General features: G+C 44.0%; 2 protein-coding genes across 2 annotated transcripts; both read left to right on the top strand.

Moving 5' to 3' along the window:
* Position 1: 1 nt before the first annotated feature.
* Positions 2-6,085, top strand: ggnbp2 (gametogenetin binding protein 2). Its single transcript, XM_076101984.1, has 14 exons — positions 2-122; positions 940-1,065; positions 1,284-1,364; positions 1,474-1,727; positions 2,007-2,105; positions 2,496-2,609; positions 2,702-2,911; positions 3,053-3,227; positions 3,318-3,506; positions 3,609-3,747; positions 4,391-4,516; positions 4,609-4,754; positions 4,837-5,049; positions 5,321-6,085. The coding sequence occupies exons 2-14, from the start codon at positions 973-975 to the stop codon at positions 5,522-5,524; spliced, it is 2,043 nt and encodes a 680-aa protein (XP_075958099.1). The 5' UTR covers positions 2-122; positions 940-972; the 3' UTR covers positions 5,525-6,085.
* A 778-nt stretch (positions 6,086-6,863) lies between these two features.
* Positions 6,864-19,268, top strand: dhrs11a (dehydrogenase/reductase 11a). Its single transcript, XM_076102003.1, has 7 exons — positions 6,864-7,219; positions 16,139-16,348; positions 17,232-17,326; positions 17,683-17,812; positions 17,988-18,080; positions 18,184-18,249; positions 18,359-19,268. Exons 1-7 carry the CDS (start codon positions 7,088-7,090, stop codon positions 18,398-18,400), a joined length of 768 nt encoding a protein of 255 aa, XP_075958118.1. The 5' UTR covers positions 6,864-7,087; the 3' UTR covers positions 18,401-19,268.
* The last annotated feature ends 193 nt before the right edge of the window (positions 19,269-19,461 follow it).

Raw genomic sequence — 19,461 nt, forward strand, 5'->3', positions numbered from 1 at the left:
ACAACACCAGCGACGACGTAAAAGGGTCAAAGCTGAAATCAGTAACGAAGATTCCGACACCGTAGCAGCCTCGCTCACTGTCGCACTTGTTTATTCTTTTTATAGGGAACTTTCAGAAGCGGGTGAGTAACCACAATGATTGCTGTTATTCAGATGCACCTTTGCTATGTCAACGTGGCAGATTATGGTCGATATCTCAAACGTTAGTGAGAGAAGCTAATGGAAGTGACTGTTGCTAAATAGCTAGTCACCCAGTTCAACTTTATATGAGCCGTATTCAAGCTCGCTAACGTTAGCTGTGTAGGACAGCGATGCTAACAAGTAAGTTAGCCAAGTTTGCTGGCATCCACAGGGCGTAGACAAACGATACTGCGGTACGTATGTTATTTGTTAATGTACTATTGAGGTCAGTATAAAGTAATAGCTTGAAAACATTGTGCATATAATACACCCACCGGCTTCCTCAATTTATAAAATTGTACTGGCAAATGATATTAGCTAGCAGGCTAACGTTAGTTAACTGGTTAGCCGCCGGTTACTGCTTTATATATTGCCCAACATATATCGTTTGCGTGATTGATCCTGTCGTTTATTTAAATAATTTTAGCCAATACAGCTACAAACAGCTCACGAACTAAAACGAAACGTTGTTCCAGTTTCCCTCCTCCAAGCTATCGTTGTCTTGCTAACTTAACGCCAGTTGGTCTAATCTGATACAAGACAAACCTGTTTGTACTTCAGCAGTGAAACGTTAAATCAGTGAATGGCCTGCGTTTTGTACCACGTGTTATTGACTTTTTGGTCTGTAAAATAGCTTGTAGTGACAAGGTGATGTTGCAGTTAGCCCCCAATGACCTGCAATAGATTAGCATTAGCTTAGTGTAGCCTGTGCTGATGTCCAATGTGATCAGTGGGTCTCCTCTTGTGTGTCGTCTGCAGGTTAGTTTCACCACAGCCGAGCCGGAAGAGGTCATGGCACGTCTGGTAGCAGTATGCAGGGAAGGGGAAGAGGACTACCCATTTCTCTCCAGACAGATCCCCCTGTATATCGATGAGAGCCTCACGGTCAGTAAGCTTTCCCACATATTTCACCACAAGGAGAATGCCTTTAAAAGCCACAGGTGTAAAGGTGTTCAAGTAAAAAAAAAAAGACATTTTTGTGGCATTAAAGTATATATTTTAACAACCATAAAGACGATCTTGCCTCGTTATTATCATCATGCCTGAAATACGTTAGGTCCCATAATGTACGTTAACTGATGTATATTATTTCTTGTCGTCAGATGGTGATGGAATTTTCTGACAGTGTCATGGATGTTGACAGCCAAGAAATAAACGCGTCTCGTTGGAAACAATTTTCCCAGGTGAGTAGTTTTAATTTGTCCGTGCACAGGAGCTGATGAGTGTGTAGTTTTATCATCATGTGACCTGTCAAACAAAGTGGTAACCGATGCGTGATTCCTCGGCCTTTAGTACCACTCCAAGTTGACGGAACAGGACTTGAATGTCGCCATGGTGGTGACATCCCGAGAGGTGTACGGTGGATTATCTCAGCTGGTGCCATGTGTGGGCTGCAGACGAAGTGTGGAGCGCCTCTTCTCCCATTTGGTGGAATCGGGGAACCCAGCCCTGGAGCCCCTCACAGTGAAACCCGCGGGCATGCTCTCTGTCACCAAAGCCTGTTTAGCAGACGTAAAGAAGCTCTACACCCTCTTCTACGTCCACGGGTAAGATGCTGCCAAATCCATCATACCGTGTATCAAAAGAGAACAGACAAAACTAACAGTTTTTCATTGAATATGAGCAAGTGCTTTTGTTAGGTAAAAACAGAGGGAACAAAAAATCCAAACTTCAAACTATGCACATACAGAGTTATCTTAGGTACGGATGCACTGTGTCATTTTATTCTTATTTTGTGTCAGACGTAGCAAGTGGACAAATTTCTCTGTTGTATTTTTTTATTAACTGTTCTGGGGTATTATTATTATTATTTTTTTTTTTTACAGGTCAAAGTTGAATGACATGATCGATGCCATTCCAAAAAGTAAAAAGAACAAACGCTGCCAGTTACACTCCTTAGACACACACAAACCTAAACCCTTGGGGTGAGTAAAATTACCATATTTTTTTTATCTGTATCAGTTTCTTTCTCTGCAAACATTCAGGATGTTAGTATTAGAGGCTTTATTTGAGAAGTGGAATACTAACACTTCCCAGCAGGCAGGATCTGTGTGTTTTTAAGTTGTTCCTAGCCAAACGTAGTGAAGGGTGCACAAAGGGAATGTCAGGTTTAACGTATTACACTAGAAAACAACATGCTTGTGCATCTCCAGCCTCCAGAACATCTCTGTTCTAGGCCAGTCATCACTGTGTACCATTTTGATGTTTCTTTTTTCCCCCTCTATGGTCAATATATACAAATTAGTTGCAGGTTTAAGAGATGATCACTGTGCATTTTGATGGCATAGCTATAATAGTTGTATGTTTGCTTACAGGGGAAGCTGGATGGATGTGTGGGAGCTGATGTCTCAGGAGTGCAGGGACGAGGTGGTCCTCATTGATAGCGCTTGTCTCTTAGAGACCCTGGAGACATACTTGCGTAAACACAGGTGACGTGTGGCTATCATAGCCTTTCTTTCCAAAATGCTGTTTGAGGTTTGGAAAGAACCCCATTAACTGTGTAGCACTTTGTTGTCTGCAGATTTTGCACCGACTGCAAGAATAAAGTGCTGAGGGCGTACAACATCCTGGTGGGGGAGTTGGACTGCAGTAAAGAGAAGGGGTATTGCGCCGCCTTGTATGAGGGACTATGCTGTTGCCCCCACGAACGCCACATCCACGTGTGCTGTGAGACTGACTTCATCGCTCACCTCCTGGGCCGGGCGGAGCCCGAGTTTGCAGGAGGCTATGAGTAAGTGAAGGTTCATACAGGGAAAAAAACTACAGGGCTGCCTTTTACCATTGAGCAAGTCGGTTTCATTTGAGGCATTTTCTGTCATGCCATGTTTCAATCTATTCACACATTCGGTTGATGATAATTGCTTTTTTTCAGACGCAGAGAGCGGCATGCCAAGACCATTGACATTGCACAAGAAGAAGTCTTGACCTGTCTCGGTATTCACCTGTACGAGCGGCTGCACAGGATCTGGCAGAAACTACGAGCAGAGGAGCAGACGTGGCAGATATTGTTCCACTTGGGAATTGACGCACTACGCAAAAGTTTTGAGGTACTTCTAAGCCTGTGTCTGTATGGTATCATTTGAGGCCGATTCATCAGATGATAAATGTGTGATAATGTACTTATAACCTGCTCCTAGATGGCCGTGGAGAAGATGCAGGGGATCAGTCGGCTAGAGCAGTTTGTTGAGGAGCTGTCTGAGGAGGAGAGGGCCAAAGAGCTGAAGCAGGAGAAAAAGAGGCAAAAGCGAAAAAATCGTCGCAAAAACAAGTGTGGCTTTGACGTCTCTGAACAGGAGGGACAGGACAAGGAGACAAATCTGGTTGAGGTACGTGTGGGACATGAAGCTCTCCTTGCACATAACTGTTTTAATCTGCAGCTGCACATCTGTTTGCCTGTATTTATTTAGGTCCCATTTGGTGTGTTGCAGGGTTCTCTTGAGTCTGTGGAAGGCACTTGCAAGGTCTGTGGTAGCCCTGATGAGGAGGAGGAAGAGGAGGCCAGATGTGATCAGAGCATCGCCGCCAATGGAAGCCCTTCCTGTAGCTGCCCAGACGACATCAAACCGGGTAAGAATGCACACAGGCCGCCAAGGCTGTCACGTTTTTATTAAGCAGTCGAGTTCAAACAAATTTGAATTAACACGTAATTTGTTGAAATTCATTCAAACTCAACCCATATACCATAAGCTCTGCCCCCCAGTTTACCATCGTCTAAATATCTTCTCATGCGGTTTAATACAACTGCACTTTGACACTTGACTGTGTGGTGCAGCTTGGAATCTTAGTATCATGTTTTTTTTATATCCAATTCTGTAATTTTCCTGAAATTCCTTTAATGAAACAATGCAGCTATTTTATTAGCTTCTTTTTCTGCTGAGGGTGGCGAAAAGTAGCCAATCGGACGAGGTTGTACAGTTGATGTTGCTCCACTCGTTTCTGGTGCATCAAACAGCCTTGTCTTTGTTGGAACCCCAAACAGACACACCGCCTCAAAGATCCTTTTGGTGTCTTTTCCGTTTACTGAAATGACAGGGAAGTAGTGCATTTCAAGCACGCTGCTGCAGGACCACGAGGCAAACTACTTTGTTGCACTTACAGACTATTTGAAAAAGTCAGGAACTTTTTGTATATTTATTTTTTAGTCCCCCCACGTTTGAATAGTGACCCTTAAACCTGTGTTCATACTTGTTTTTCCCATGCGTTTCTACAGATTCCCCCCCCCACAGCAATGGCAGTGACTGCGGCTACTCCTCCAGTATGGAGGGCAGTGAGATGGGATCGCGAGAAGGTTCTTATATCGCCTGCTCCGAGAGACTGTGTAACCATGATGATGCAGGTCTGGTTTAAGCCGCTCTAAGATACTGAGAAACCATTTCAGGGTCTTTTTAAAGCTTTGCTTACAATCATGTCTTTGTCTACCTTCTGCAGTAGATGACTCGAATGCCCATCACTGTGCTAAAGACAAGGAGGATGGAATAGACAGTTGTGTGGACTGCTGGCCACACTCTGTGGAAAACCCTCAATGCAAGAGTAAAAAGAAGAAAAGGAAGGGCAAGGGTTTATGCAGCGATCAGGTGAGAGAACAAACTGTAGACTTCATATCCTCCAAGCAGAATATTTAACGGTGTATCAACGAAAGTATGCATATTTCAACAGGGACAAAAAGGTGACGGTTGTGTGTCAGATGGGAACACGACAGGCCACGGTCCTCCATCCTCGCACACGTGCCGAACCAAAGAAATACTTTCCTCCATATGTGGCGACGCATTCGCCAGCATTGCACTGCGATTGCCGCGGAAAGCAACTCAAACTAACCTCAGCCTTGACGCGAGGCCTCCAGAGGGAAACGCAAGTCTCATGGAACTTCTGGTCAGTGAGAAATGCACTTTAAGACACTCAGAAATATACTTTTCTCACAGGAGATCATTTGAGTGGTTACAGCTCTGCCATGCTACTGGGCCTTTATGCATGATGACAACTGGCCCTTCTAAGTAAAACATATCTGCTGTATGAAAGGTTTAGTCTTGTATTCTTTATACTTAACTGCATGCCACTTTTTCCTAATGAGAATGAATGAATACACTGGTTTGATTCTGGCTCTTATGTAACCTCCGGCACGGCGGCTGTGTTCCTAATACAGGAGGATTCAGAAGTGACTTCAGATGAAGAGAACTGTCTGACACAGGATGAAATCCAGGCGTTTTTGGAAAGAAACCGGTCCTTCTACAACAACCGCCACCAGTACAGACAACTCCTGAAGGAGAAGTTCACCAACTACTGCCGTGCCGCTGAGCGGAGTAAGCCAGTCTGTGTAAAGTGGTTTACCACCACCAGTGTCAACTAACTGCACTTATGGGGCATCTTCTCCTGGGGAAAACACTCGTCACCACTGCTGCAACATCTTTAGAAAAGAAATAATGATGAAATACATTTGATGTCTTGTTCGGACATTTCTCCTTCAAAGTAAATGTGATTCTTACTTTCTGTTGATCATCTCTCTTTTTCACTTGTACACCAACACACTTCTCCATCTCATTTCTTGGCCACTTTCTCACATGTAATTGTTCTCTTCGACCAAGCCTAGCTATTTGTTGTTGGTCCTCTGTAGGGTAACGGGTTGTCGGGTAAGAGCACAGTGGATTCCATAATCGGCAGAGCTTTGCAAGCTGTGACATTAGGGATACATTTTAGGAGTCTTATTTTATGTTTTTTTTTTCTCTCTCTCTCTCTCTCTCTTTGGTGACACTTGGTGTAGTGGTAAAGGTTGTACCATTAAATGTGTACAGAAATTCTAAATATAAAGATTTTACAGAGAATAAACATCCATTTGTAATAATGATTTGGGTGTGATGTTAAGAGCGCAATGTGCAAAATTTACTAAATAAAAAATATTTATTAATATGCATTATCATTTTGTTGTGTTTTTATTGACCTTTTATGTACATTTTTATTTTAGAAGACGGATAAAGAGTAGGGTTCTTATTCTGTGAGCCACTTTGTCCTGGTCTTACCGTTGAACACTAGACACAGGACCAGTAGGACTGTGAAGTGTGACAGTCTGGGACCAGTTTGTGTCCTTGCAAAGGAAATGCCCCGTCTGTAATGATAGTTAACTAAATAGGCTGTAGCTTTGTAATTTCTGAATGCTTAAAATGTAGGCTTTGTTATCAAACTGGTTGAAGTTATATAAGGGATATATTTTCATCACCATGGATCATTTATTGCTGTTTCATCAGGTAGAGTAGCCTACATTTTATTTATTTATTTATATATATATATAAATAAATATATATATATATATATATATATATGACTGACTGACTGATATTAAATATATTGAATATGTGTAAATGTCATGTTTCTGATTTAATCCTTAGTTTTGTTTTGAAGACGTCTCTTAAAACATCGGTGGTGTTGGAGCGCATAACGGAGTATCTCAGTATTGATTTCTAAAATAACATAACTATCAAAACTACTTTATTTACTGTTGTAGAACATCTCCGGACCAGAACCTTGTGATTACGGGGAATTGTCCAAGGGAATTGTCATGCGAAACACTTCTTGTGTTATTTAGTGTTTCTCCAGCAGGCGGCGGTAGATGACAACACACGGAGAGCTCTCAATGCAGCTCGGCACCGGGGCTCAAAAAGCAAGTGGGAGGTGGTATGAACCAAACATTTACTCACGGCAGGGCTCTTCATATTTCATCCAGAGCAGCGCATGGATCCGGGCTCAGGCACACTGTCCTGGATGCTGGGCGGTCTGAGACGGGAGGCTGTAGCTGCTGCATCCCTCATTTTGAACATACCTTACTAACTGACAACTGTGACAGCTTGAACTGAGCAGACAGGAGCAGCACGGGAGCCGTTGTTTCGCGTACAGTACCGGTGGAGACAGTGCGGTGGAGATGGAGCGGTGGAAAGGCAGAGTGGCCCTGGTGACCGGAGCCTCGGTGGGCATTGGAGCGGCTGTAGCTCGGGCACTGGTCCAGCAAGGCATGAGGGTGGTCGGCTGTGCCAGGAATGTGGACAAAATAGAGGTGGGCATTTAATTTAATACCAATTATAACACCTGTGAAATAGTCGGTCTGTACTCAACAGATAAGCTAGCTCTGTTGGAGCAACAACAAACTAACGTTAGCTAACACACGTTAACTGTTAGCTAACGTTAGCTTCACAACTTCAGGTAGAAACCTTTAGCCCCGTGGACGCTGTTGAAATAAAAAGTACCGCATTCATCCTAATAGTTTTACCGTAACAAGGATGTTAAATCCAAAATAACTGACGTTACCACAGTAACTGTGGCATCATAAGCGCTATAAACCATGACGTTAGCTAAATCCCGATCTGTTCAGATTTCCCATATGAATATTACAGGATTTTTATTGTACCCCGGATTGGCTCACGGTACCACCCATCAAATGCGATGCTCCTAAAACCAGCATCACTCTGCATATCCCTCAACCCCCTAATCTGTAATAATCTCTGTATTATTAATCCTTTCTTGGAAAAAATCACTCTCTTTTGATTGACCTTCTCCAGAGAGGTTGGAGGTTATAGTCAGCAGCAGCAGCAGCAGCAGAGGATGCAGCATGTCTCTCCTGGTGACAGGTCAGAGAGGGAGATACCTGAGAACAACTGGCCATCATGTGGGACAGGAGCTAGTGGCTCACCCTGCAGTAATGCACGGTCTGTTCAGGTAGAGGCAAACTACCTCTCCATAGTTTCAGAGAGATGTGTCAGTGTCTGGTGGGACACCAAATATATATTAAGTACTGTCTAGTGTACATGAAGGGCTTTTCCGATCACTATCCAGTATATATTACATGTTCATATGTTTGAGCTCATTGCTTCATTAGCTGTACAACAATGGACCTTAACTCACAACCACTACGATAATCATCGATAATCGTCCGCCTATCAAACCAGTGACTTTATGGCTGTAATTTAAAAAATAATTCATTCCAAAGGGGGGATACAGACCGGAAGGCAGAAGCCAGGGCTATTGCAGTCAGTGGCCCCACTCCACTAACTCTTGCCTAACCATAAGCCCCAGGGCCGTGCACCTTGCTTATCTTGTCAGCCAATAATTAAGCCCCCACTCGTCCCAGCACTGGGCTGCCGAAGGCCTACATTCAGACACCAAGCATTTTCTCCAACTTATCTACACACACACACACACACCACACACACATGCCCATATATGCATACAGTGAGTGTGAATTGCGCAATAAATAGCCTCCCTCCATTCATATTCTGGTCACATGGTCCCGGCTGTCAATAGTTAACTGCAGCAGCTTGTTTCAGCCCGTGTGTGACAAAACAAGGTCACAACATTTTCAACCTCTTCATAGTACTTTCACATAATACAATCATTGGGCATTTAAGAGCTGACCACATCACAGCCAGAACAATCTCAACTCTTCTTATTATGATACGTGAAAGAAAAGATTAAACTAACTCAATATTTGGTAGAACTATTGATACCAGGTAGTGCAGAGTGACATGTTTCCATCGCTCCCATTCCCATCGGATTTCATCACTTGTACAAGACCTCAGAGAGTTGTCTGTGTGAGTTGAGGGACAAAGCCAGTATTGTACCCGTTGCAACGTAAACTGGGTTCTTGCTGTAGTTGTGCCAAACCTGGCATGCTGCTAGTGGAGAGTGCAAGTGTCCATCACTAAGTCACTGTTTATGACTTCCCTTTTGGTGTGTCATTCTTCTACTTTTGCTTTTGATGTCAGTATCGTCCAACAGCAACATTCACACTCGTAGTAGACCAGATTTAAAAAAAAAAAACGACAATGAAAGGATGAATGTATTCAAATGTCGTGTTGCGGCGTAAAATAAAACATGGAGACAGCGGAGTGGAGAGTCCCGGCTGCGGCATTGTTTGGCCTGTCTGTGAGACTGTAGAGTTGGCAGCAGGGGAGCAACGGGCCGAAGGGAGACGTGTGGTCACCATGGGCCCTGTGCAGGAATGGAGACGACGGGGACGCGTCCAAGTAGCAGCAACACAGCTTCTCATTAACTCTTGTGAAACACTCAGAGGCCAGTGCGAGACGCGTTTATCTCACGGCACACACAATGTATTGTTTGGGGACGTAAAAGCTTTAGAAGCGGCCTCATAGGACTTTTGAGAATCTGACTCAGAAGTAGAGGACGTCCACTGCAGCTGGTAGATTGCAGTGTGGCCCACATAGCCCATATGTTGGGTTTGTTATATCTGCTGACCGAGCACAAGGGGATGCAGGAGTACATACACAGCTATGGGAGGATGGACGCCAGTTGCCGATCGCAACAATTTAAATAATCCCCCATTTAAAATGCAAATATTAGATTTAAGACTACTATTCATTACTTTTCTTTTCCCCCATTTGGCAGGGGAATTCTATTACGCTGTTATGAATTTAGATGAAAGACATTTTATATGTTTGCTAAATTTGGTTGTTGTAATATAATCTAGCAATTTTCCATCTGAATCTACCATAACCTGGTTTTTAATCATAGTTGCTATTATGAGTGTAAGTAAGCGCCTGCGCCTTTCCAATATAACACCATAAGTTGTACTTTTATGTTTTTGTATAAATCTAGCAAACATGATTTGTGGGTTTTCAATGCTGAACAGATTTGTGGTGTGGTTTCGGTTTAGCAAGAGACTGGGAAGATATTCTGCATGAAATGTGTCCAAAGAAGATCATTTATTTTTAATTCATTTTTTCTCCAAATCTGGACGGTCAATGCTGATGGCCGTCTGAGAAAATAGCATTTGAATACATTGGCTGTATTCAAATTCAGGTCTTTGCCTGTTTTGAAAGTTTTGTCAAAGTTCCCAATTGGCTGCCTGTTAATGTAGCTCTGCACAAAGCAGTCGCCTCTACACTTCTTTTTTTTGTGACTAGCCAAAGCAACGTTTATGCAAGTGAGTAAATTCTGAATTAATAAGTGAAGCCAGGAGGTTAATTTAAGACCTTGGCTGACCGACTTCGGTAAAAGGCGCTCAGTCATGCTTCAAAAGCTGAGGTGACACAATAAAAGACAATCCGTGTCTCACTTGTCTGCAAACCTGACGCTGTCCCAACCACCTCCTGTGAGTTGTGTCTGGACAGCCTGTGACTTCACAGTGAACAGGTATCACCCCAGAAAGGATTTGAAGTGGGTCGGGTCTGACAGATTTACTCTTTGTCTCAAACCTCTGCCTCACTTTGTTTCTATCTCTCATTTAGTCTTCGTCTGTGCTTCTTTGTATACTTTTCTGTTTTATTTAATTTTTTTTAGTGATTTGCGTGAAGTGCAAAATGTAGATTTAGCTGGTTGTTAAATTATTGTTCTTTATTATAAAAACCCATCGGCTGTCAGAAAACAATCGCAGCCGCTATCTTCACCTGCACAGTTGCTGTTTTTTTATTTCCCGTGTCAATTTTCTCCCGAGCTCATCGAGTTACCTCGCGGCTTCTTCGTCATGCTCACAAGCGTTTGTCTTACCCAAGCAGAACGCTTTTCCACTGACTGCACGGTTTTTCCACTTGAGCTGTGAGCTGACAAAGACTTATACCTAACTAATAAGGAGAAGCAACGTTGTCACCGGCGCAACAAATGGCAGCATTTCCTCATATATGAATCCTCCCAAAGCAGCGGGCCAGAGGATACCGGTGACTCACAAGTATCTAGACACAGATTCATGATATAAGGGAAGATGCTGCTGATAAGAAATCAGTCTCACCATAACACTACTGACCTCAGCATATTTTCACCTTGACATTAGTTCCAACCTCTCCTTCACCTATTCTAAGTTCACAGGTTTATGTGCAGTTTGTGCAGGAAGTTTGATTTGTACCCTTCAGTATAGAAATAGCCAGTAGGATAGGTAGGGAATTGATGGATGGATGGATGGATACGGATTGGATTGAAAGATGTCACTTTTCTTCATTAATTCTCACTTTAATCGCTACGAAAATCATGTCAGGAGTGTTTTTTAATTACTGCTACTAAATCACCAGGGTCTTATATAATTAACAGTCTGATCGGTCTCGGCAGCTCAGTGCCCCCCCCCCCCCGTGAGCCACCACTGTGCCGTCCTCTCTGTGCTCTGCGCTTCCTGTCCTGTCCTGTTGAAGACTTTCTGGAAATCTCCTCTCTGCGAGAGTGCGTCTGCGTGCGCGAGCTGAGGCCTCAAGATGTGCGGCGGGAGGAAGACGTCACCGTACAGATGCTAAGTGCAGAAGCAGGCCAGCGCTTGTTGTTGAATGTTTATTTGTAGCAGAGCGCAAAGGAAAGCTCTCTCTGTGGTGAAATCATTTTATGAGTCTACAACACAAACACGGAGACAAGTTGAGTTCGCCAAGTTCAGTTTTTCCATAAAGGGGGGGGGGGGGGGGTCGACGAGAAAGAATGCAAATTGGATTCTTGTCGCTCCGACTGTGGCCAAATTGGATTCGTTGCTGGGTGTTTGTTTGATTTTTGGAAACAGTTTCTGGTTATTCTAAACTCACAGAGCTGAAAGGACCCAGCTCGGACTGGCGCATCTTGAAAAGGTTTTTTTTAAAATGTTGGACGCGTCCGATCCACACTGTCTCCACGAGACTCTCCTTTTCGTCTGGTTTTCTGCTGCTCTGGGTTTGTAGTTATGTAAAAGTCAGCACGCATAACGCTGTGGCGCGTAGCTCCAGCCAGCTACGACCCCGCGACGAGAGCAAAGCTGTTGAACAGATGAGCGGCGTCAGGTGCAGGGATCACTCATCACACGAGACACGTGATGGATGCTGGTTCACGAGCAGGACGCTTCAGCGTGTTTCAACTACAAACAAGAGAACCGGAGAGATGGTGTTTTTCATCATATGATGCCCATGTGAATGTGTGACTAAAGACGGCATGTACTTGTTTTTACAGACAATGGTGTTTTTTGTATTTACTCTGGCGCCATGTTTTAGGTTCAACGGTCATTTAGGTTAAGTGTTGAAACGTATTCCTTGATTAGAAGTCCCCAGAAGTCTGTCAATGAGTGTAGTTACCAACAAAGAGCCTAATTATGTTTCTTATCTCGAGACCATGTTGAAGGAAGTGCTGTAAAAGCCGTCCTGTCAGACCTTTGGACCTTTTGGTGGCAGTCTGTGTGTGTGAAGAAGAGATAATCGCACAACCAACTTTATTCTCTGCTGCAATGCTTTTATATAGCCTGCTAGGGCCGCCCCCTTTTAGTCGATTAGTCGACTAATCTGTCTTTTTCTTTAGTCTTTGGTCGATTTTCGTCGTTTCTTATGCTTTTCATTTCATGATTAATGAATCGTTTCCATCAAACTTATGAGCACATCTCTGGTTTAAAGTGGTGCTTTTGTGTGTGATTCTTTGTGGAGGAACTCAGTTTTACAGACCTGTTGATTAAATCAACTCGTTTGCCCTATGACCTGCTATCACCTTTGACCCCCACAGTCAGTATGATTGTGCTCAGGCTAAAGATAAGATAAAATAATCCTTTATTGGTCCCGCAGCGGGGACATTTACAGGATTGCAGCAGAATAGTGCAAACAAGAGACATAGTAAAAACAACTTGAAAGAGTCTATTTTTATGTCACACCGTAGTTCAGCTGAGCAGTGAGCGATGGAGAGGGCTAAGTAAAGAATAAAGTGTCTCAACTGGATGTGTTTCTCAGAGACCTTGTTAGTTTTCAGAAAAGGAACCGACAAACAAAGAATGAATTTCCCCTTCACTTATTTCATTTGGCTCCTGGTGAAATGTCATGGTAGCTCTAAATGAGTCTTAATGTGAATTCATCTATTGGGTGGATTTCTCCTTGCCTGCAGGGCCCCATCCTGTGCCGTTCTCCTCCTCATAGAGCAACACATACTGAGATGTGAATGTGTTTTTAATGCAGCGGGCCTCAGGTTTTGTTTTCGCCCTCTCCTTCTGTTTCTCTTTCTGGCTGCCAACCCGCCCTCTACTCCTCCCTCCTTCCGCACACTTTTTTTGTGATCAGTGGGCAACAGTGTCAGTAATGAGGACGAGAATGCATTTTGACAGGCAAAATAGTTTTGTGTGTCACAGGTACTTAAGAGTTGGGACACGAAGGATTAAGAGAGGAGGGGGGGGGGGGGGCTGCATTACATATTTGTATTATTTTTTTTTTTTTTTTTTGAACCACCTACCCGTCTTTTCAGACAATAAGAGGGGGCACAGTGGCCTATAACACAATCCATCTCTTGTCTGCGAGACCTCCCGAGTCAACCTGAGACAAATCTAATTTCTCAGCGCTCTCCGCTCATGGCTGCCGCCTCGTGCTATTGATCTGGCTCACCACTTAGATCTTGTCTGCCTTTAGCGTTTTGGCAGCTTTATTTATTTATTTATTTATTTTCATCCCCTCCCACTTCTCTAACTCCACGTGAGCGGGTGAATGATTGATGAACAGGACAATGATGTTCCATGCATTGTGGAGCCTAACAGCCCCCCCCCCCCCCCCCCCCGCAGGGCTTACTGGCCGTGAATGTGAGCATGTAAACATGTGTCGGGAGAGTGCTGCGTGGGTGTATGCACACCCATTACCGTAACACATAAAGCCTTTATGACCTGTAGTAACATCATTTGTCTTTTTGTAAGTCATTATTATCTTTTCAGTGTCGGTCTTATCAAGACTGTGTGGGTAATAGCAGCAGTGCATTTAGTTTGAGTTCTTTGTACGCATGTGCGGTCTTTTATAACTGCCCACGAACAAAACCATGTGAGAGCAACTGATAACACAGGTGATATGGAAATGGGTTTTGAATGCAAAAGTTTTTAAATTTTTTTAAATATTGTCAAAAGAACTGCAAGATTAGTAAAAAGGCTGCATTGAGTGGGGGAAATGTTGGATTCCGATGCGTCTTTTGATTGATTTGGGTGTGTCCAGTACAACTTGCCCTCAAACATACTTATCTTCAGTTTTATGCGTTTCCCCAAGGCTCATTCAGCAGCTCTGCTGTCTGTCATTGCGATATGTTCAGCTGGGGTTTTTCTCCCTCCCTGTGTTTAAAAGGAGAGGCACCAAACATGCTTCACCTGCAGATCTCCAGTTTATAATTCGGTTTGTGATAAATGGATCGCGTGTGGAGTGCATTTGCCAGCTATCTTGCTGTTGCTTATCTGTAGTGCCATTGCTGTAGGCAGTGGAGCTGGTGCCAGAACTCACCCACCCACACACACACACACACACACACACACGCAGAGATTCACAGCCTGAGACTTCCTGTAGTTGGACCAAGATCACAGCCTGTTTGCTCTGCTGCTCCCACTTAAACCTCAGCAACACAACTAGTTCTCCCCCTCTAACAAAAGGCCGGCATGGCTTCCCCCTCTAGTGGAGATCTTTGGCCTTAAGGCGGTTCAGATACTTGACTTTAATGTCTGAACAGACCAGTGATTTTAAGTCTTTACAGATGAGACAAGTGTTTTCAGTGTTTTAGCATTTTGACAGCTTTATTCGGGTAATGCCTTCACTCTGGATAATCCCAGTTAAACAGCTTAGAGGAAGAGCAGGGGAAATCTGCAGACTCCAAGTGTGAGATGGGATGCATTCACTCTATTACATGTTTTGTTTAAAAAAAAAAAAAAAAAAAAGCCTAAATCCAATTTCATCCCGATTACAAAAAGCAGGCTTCACACACGTATGCTTGGTTTTAGGGATCGGCACACAATCTGCAGATATGCTGCAGTCATGTTCAGACGTCAGACATTTAACAGAAAGTCCCACAACATTAGTCCCACTGATCCACACTACTCACATGTGATGAGCGATTGTCTTTCTCTTCTGCATGCTCTGCGGATTTCTTCATTTTACGTTCTGGCTGTATAAGCTGTCGCCACATTTCAGGTACTTAGGAGGCATCAGATCATGCCGCCTCTTCTCTCGGATTAGTTGCGCCACAAAAAAAAAAAAGACCTCAATACTGTGAGCTATGATTATAGACTTTACAACGCGCTTCGCTCTGCCCGTAAAGCAGGATTCAGTGCTCAACGTCCATGCACATAAGGAATGTTTAAAGTGTTGTGGGTCTGAAAGAAAAGGTTGGAAAGTGCCCACGATACTGACGAGGCGTTTTGGAAAGAGGCATAAGTACATAAATCCTCACCTTTTTAATATTTAGCTACCTTGAGTATTTGGGTGTTTTTATATATATATATATAGTCACGATCGCGCTCTCAATAAGTCACATGGCCGCTCTGAATTTATCACACGTTACTTGGTGTGTACGCCAGTTCTCGATCAGGGTACCAGAGGAGTCATGGAAAGCTAATTCATTTAATTAAGGAAACTAAACTCTAAATAGTGAACTAAAAGTAACGAATAAACTGTTGAAATCGTTAACTAAGAATAATAGATAAATGGTCATAATGTCCAGTTCCTGCCAACTTCATGTTCATGTTCATCAAATAAGACAAACACCAAAATATCTCTGATTATTGCAGCACACTGAAGCTTTTGTTGAAATTTTAGAGGTTTGTTTTCTCCTTCTAGTACATCCACATAATGGACTTTCTAAACATTTAGTCCGCACACACTGCTCCATCATCTCGGTGCACCGCCATTATCCCCCACGCCCCCTCCCTTTCTCTGACTGGCACCCAGAGCGAGACATCAGGTGACTGGTGCAGCTGTGCCTGGCAGGGGGGGGGGGGTCAGTTTGTATCAAACCCCACAGCAGCGGATGCAGCCAGCTGACCTGGTTGTAGTGGAGCCCTCAACTGATGTGTTGATTTTACGGCTGCACACTCTCACAGTTTTCCTCATGTCTGAGCGGGTAGGGTGTTTTACGATGGCGCTGACTCTGTTTTAATTATGATGTGGCGGGTTAATAATTTCTAGCTCTCGCCCAACAGTGTCTCAGTCCTGATTATCAATTCATGGCGACCTGTAGTGCTTACATTTCTGTGTTTGTTATCCTCTAACAAATGTCTGTTGAATTGGGTCTGATTTGTGATTTTCAGAAGCTGGCAGCAGAATGTCAGAGTGCGGGCTACAGCGGCACGCTGATCCCTTACAAGTGTGACCTGTCCAACGAGGAGGAGATCCTGTCCATGTTTTCAGCCATCAAGACGCTACACAAGGGCGTGGACGTGTGCATCAACAACGCCGGGCTGGCCCACGATGAGCCCTTGCTCAGTGGGAAAACAGAGGGCTGGAGGAACATGATCGACGTGGGTGGATCATCACACGCACACACAAATATCAAATGCTTCAGCTGAGACGAGCCTTGTATTTATTTCTTGTAGGGTTGGTTAGAATGATCCTCTTCCGTTTATGTTATAATGATTTTTTTATCGGTGCTCTACTCAACCAGAATAAAAGCAGAAGAGGGAGCTGAAACGGTTGCCCGGTGTGAGTGGAAGTGTTGTGTTTGTAAGCGTTGTTGGAGTAAGAGTTGAAGCAGAAGTGTACGGACACATGGGACAGCACACACACACACACACACACACACACACACACACACACACACACACACACACACACACACACACAGAGAGAGCCCCTCCCCTCACAGAGGCTGCTTCATTGGCTCTGAGGAGAAGCACAGCAGAGGCCCACTAATGAAAGCCGGCACTATTTCTCTTGTTCAAACCTTACATTGTGATTCATTGAGCTCTTGACCACTGAAGACCCCCCCCCCCCCCTGCCTCCCCAAGTCCTGCATTCGTAACGCTCATCCATCTGTTGTCATGGCAGCCCACATGAATGTGTACAGCAGTGTATTTTTAGCCCGTGTTTAATCTGTACGCTGACCTTGTTTGGTCACTTCCCCTTATCTTGCCACCACGTTGGCTTTAACCTGCCGTCTATCAATGTCACCGCGGGAGCAGCTTAGAGGCCACAAGCTGGACAGGAACAGCAGGTTCAGCTGGGCTAACGCAGCGATACAGATCAGTCAGCTGATACACTTTCAGCACACGTTATTCTGAGATTTTGCAAAATCCCATTCCACTTTGATATGAGCCGGAGTTTAGCTACGTGTCATGTCGTGCATGTAGAGATTGATAGAAACTGAGACATGAACGAAGTGGATGTCTTCCCTTCACCCTGCAGGTGAATGTCTTGGCCTTGTCCATCTGCACCCGAGAGGCATACAAATCAATGAAGGAGAGGAATGTGGACGATGGCCACATCATCAATATTAACAGGTAAGCTATACCTTTTGAATCCAAGAACAAATGTAGAGATTGATCTGAAAATACCTCAGCCGGTTTGTTCAAGGTGGTTTGAATCCGGCAGGTGTTAAGTAAAGGTGAGCCTGTACATGGAACAATGTGAAGCTCTATCATAATCCTGTTGTTGAATTTTATAGATCTATTAATTGATTCAACTGTCTATTTGTGGGAACTGCTCTGGGCCTGTAAAGCCCATTGATGCTGTCTATGATATTCAACCATACAAATAAATGTGACTTGTGAGAAATCTTGCTCTAGAAGGATGCAAGTAGAGTTATTTACAATAATGTGGTCACTAACTCATCTCTCTCCCCTTCTACCTGTTACAGTATGGGTGGGCACCGAGTGGTCCCGAGTGGCGACGAGCATTTCTATTGTGCCACTAAATACGCGGTGACTGCTTTGACCGAGGGGATCCGGCAAGAGCTGCGAGAAGCAAACACCCACATCAGAGCCACAGTAAGTTTAGCGGTTGTCCTCAGAGTTTGCAGGCTTTTGCTTTGGCCTGTGCCGTTGCTCGCATATTGGGTCACATAAACAACTCTACTCTAGTTTGTCCTGAAGCTTTCCCAAACTGTCAGTGCGTGAGCGGTAAATATGAACGTTTTTACCGATGCGTTTGCCTTCCCTGCAGTGTATATCTCCTGGAATAGTCGAGACCGAGTTTGCCTTCCGGCACCACAACAGTGATCCAGAGAAAGCAGCCGCGGTGTACGAGAGTATGAAAGTAAGAGCGCTCGTTTGACTTCGGAGTCACAAGATGCGTAACACAAAGTGAAAATACCAGAGTGCTTTTGCATCAATAACACCTCCTTTCTCCACTTTTTAAGTGTTTGAAAGCAGAAGACGTAGCCAGTGCAGTCACATTTGTCCTCAGTGCCCCTCCTCATGTCCAGGTACGTACATGTATACATCTCTGTGTCTCTCTAGCTTTTACACCATCAAATGGATCAGCGGTGTGTGGTGGCTGGTTTCTGTACTGATGTCTTTTGTTCGTGTCACCAGATTGGAGATGTGCAGATGAGGCCAGTAGAGCAGGTGTCATAGCAGTGGAACAGGAAGCTGGAGGAGGAGCAGACCAGACGGCAGCCATGGTGACTCCATAGCGACCTCTGCTGGGCAAGGGGGGGGGGGGGGTTAAACAAATCAACTACAGCTGTGTTGGATCTGCAGGGCCATGGTCAAAGAGGGCATGAGCCTTAAGGAGGCTGTGCGAGGAAATTAAGGGCACGGACTTTGTAAACCACTGCGAAAATACTACTGAATGCAGCAACCTGGTATTTGTGAATCGTTGAGCCCAGTCCCCGAACTGAGCCGACTCCAACAAATAATAAAGGAGAGAGTTGCTGCTGTGCTGTGTGGTCATCCGCACGACCATCACTTCAGAGGGAAGAGTATGCCATTGATTGCACATGTTTTTTGTAGGTCACGTGACATATCGTTTTGAAATTAAATGGAAAGATTAATTGCTGTTTATAAGAATGACATTTGTTTTTGTTTTAATCTTTTCTTTTTATAAATGTTTTAACTTTTGATCATAGATAGATGTGGTGTCATACACACTAACCATAGACAGTACTATGTCTTACCCACTGTAACTAACATCAGTCTGTCCATACTGCCACCTTTACTCACCGTCTGTTTTCACAAAGGCTTTCACCCACTCATAAGGAATCTGGAAAAAGCACAGGTGCCATTGTCTGTTCAGCACATGGGTTTCTACTATCCGCCTCTTTTGACTGTGTAATTTCAGTCGTTCTGCACTTTGGATTCATTTATGAGGAATTACAAGAAGGAAACACTGGCAACTTATGTAGGGAAAAAGAACTAACTCTGTAAATGTATACCCTATAAATGTGTACCTCACAGTGGAAATTTCTCCTTAAATGAATAAATAAAAACAATTGCCCGGAAAGTGAATTATGGTCTGTTATGTTCACCGGACGTTAGAGCTCACCTGCCATTGTAGAAGTCACAAGCTGTGGACTTTGTGACTTTTTATTACATCTTACATGACATAGAATTGCATGAGTCGTGTACTCCCCTGTTTACCACTGACGTATAATCATCTTCATCAGCAGTTGTTGCATTTGACCTAATAAAAGAGT

The sequence above is a fragment of the Anarhichas minor genome, unplaced genomic scaffold (genome assembly GCF_050575085.1).
Source record: "Anarhichas minor isolate MPS153535 unplaced genomic scaffold, ASM5057508v1 ptg000027l, whole genome shotgun sequence".
Taxonomy (NCBI): domain Eukaryota; kingdom Metazoa; phylum Chordata; class Actinopteri; order Perciformes; family Anarhichadidae; genus Anarhichas; species Anarhichas minor.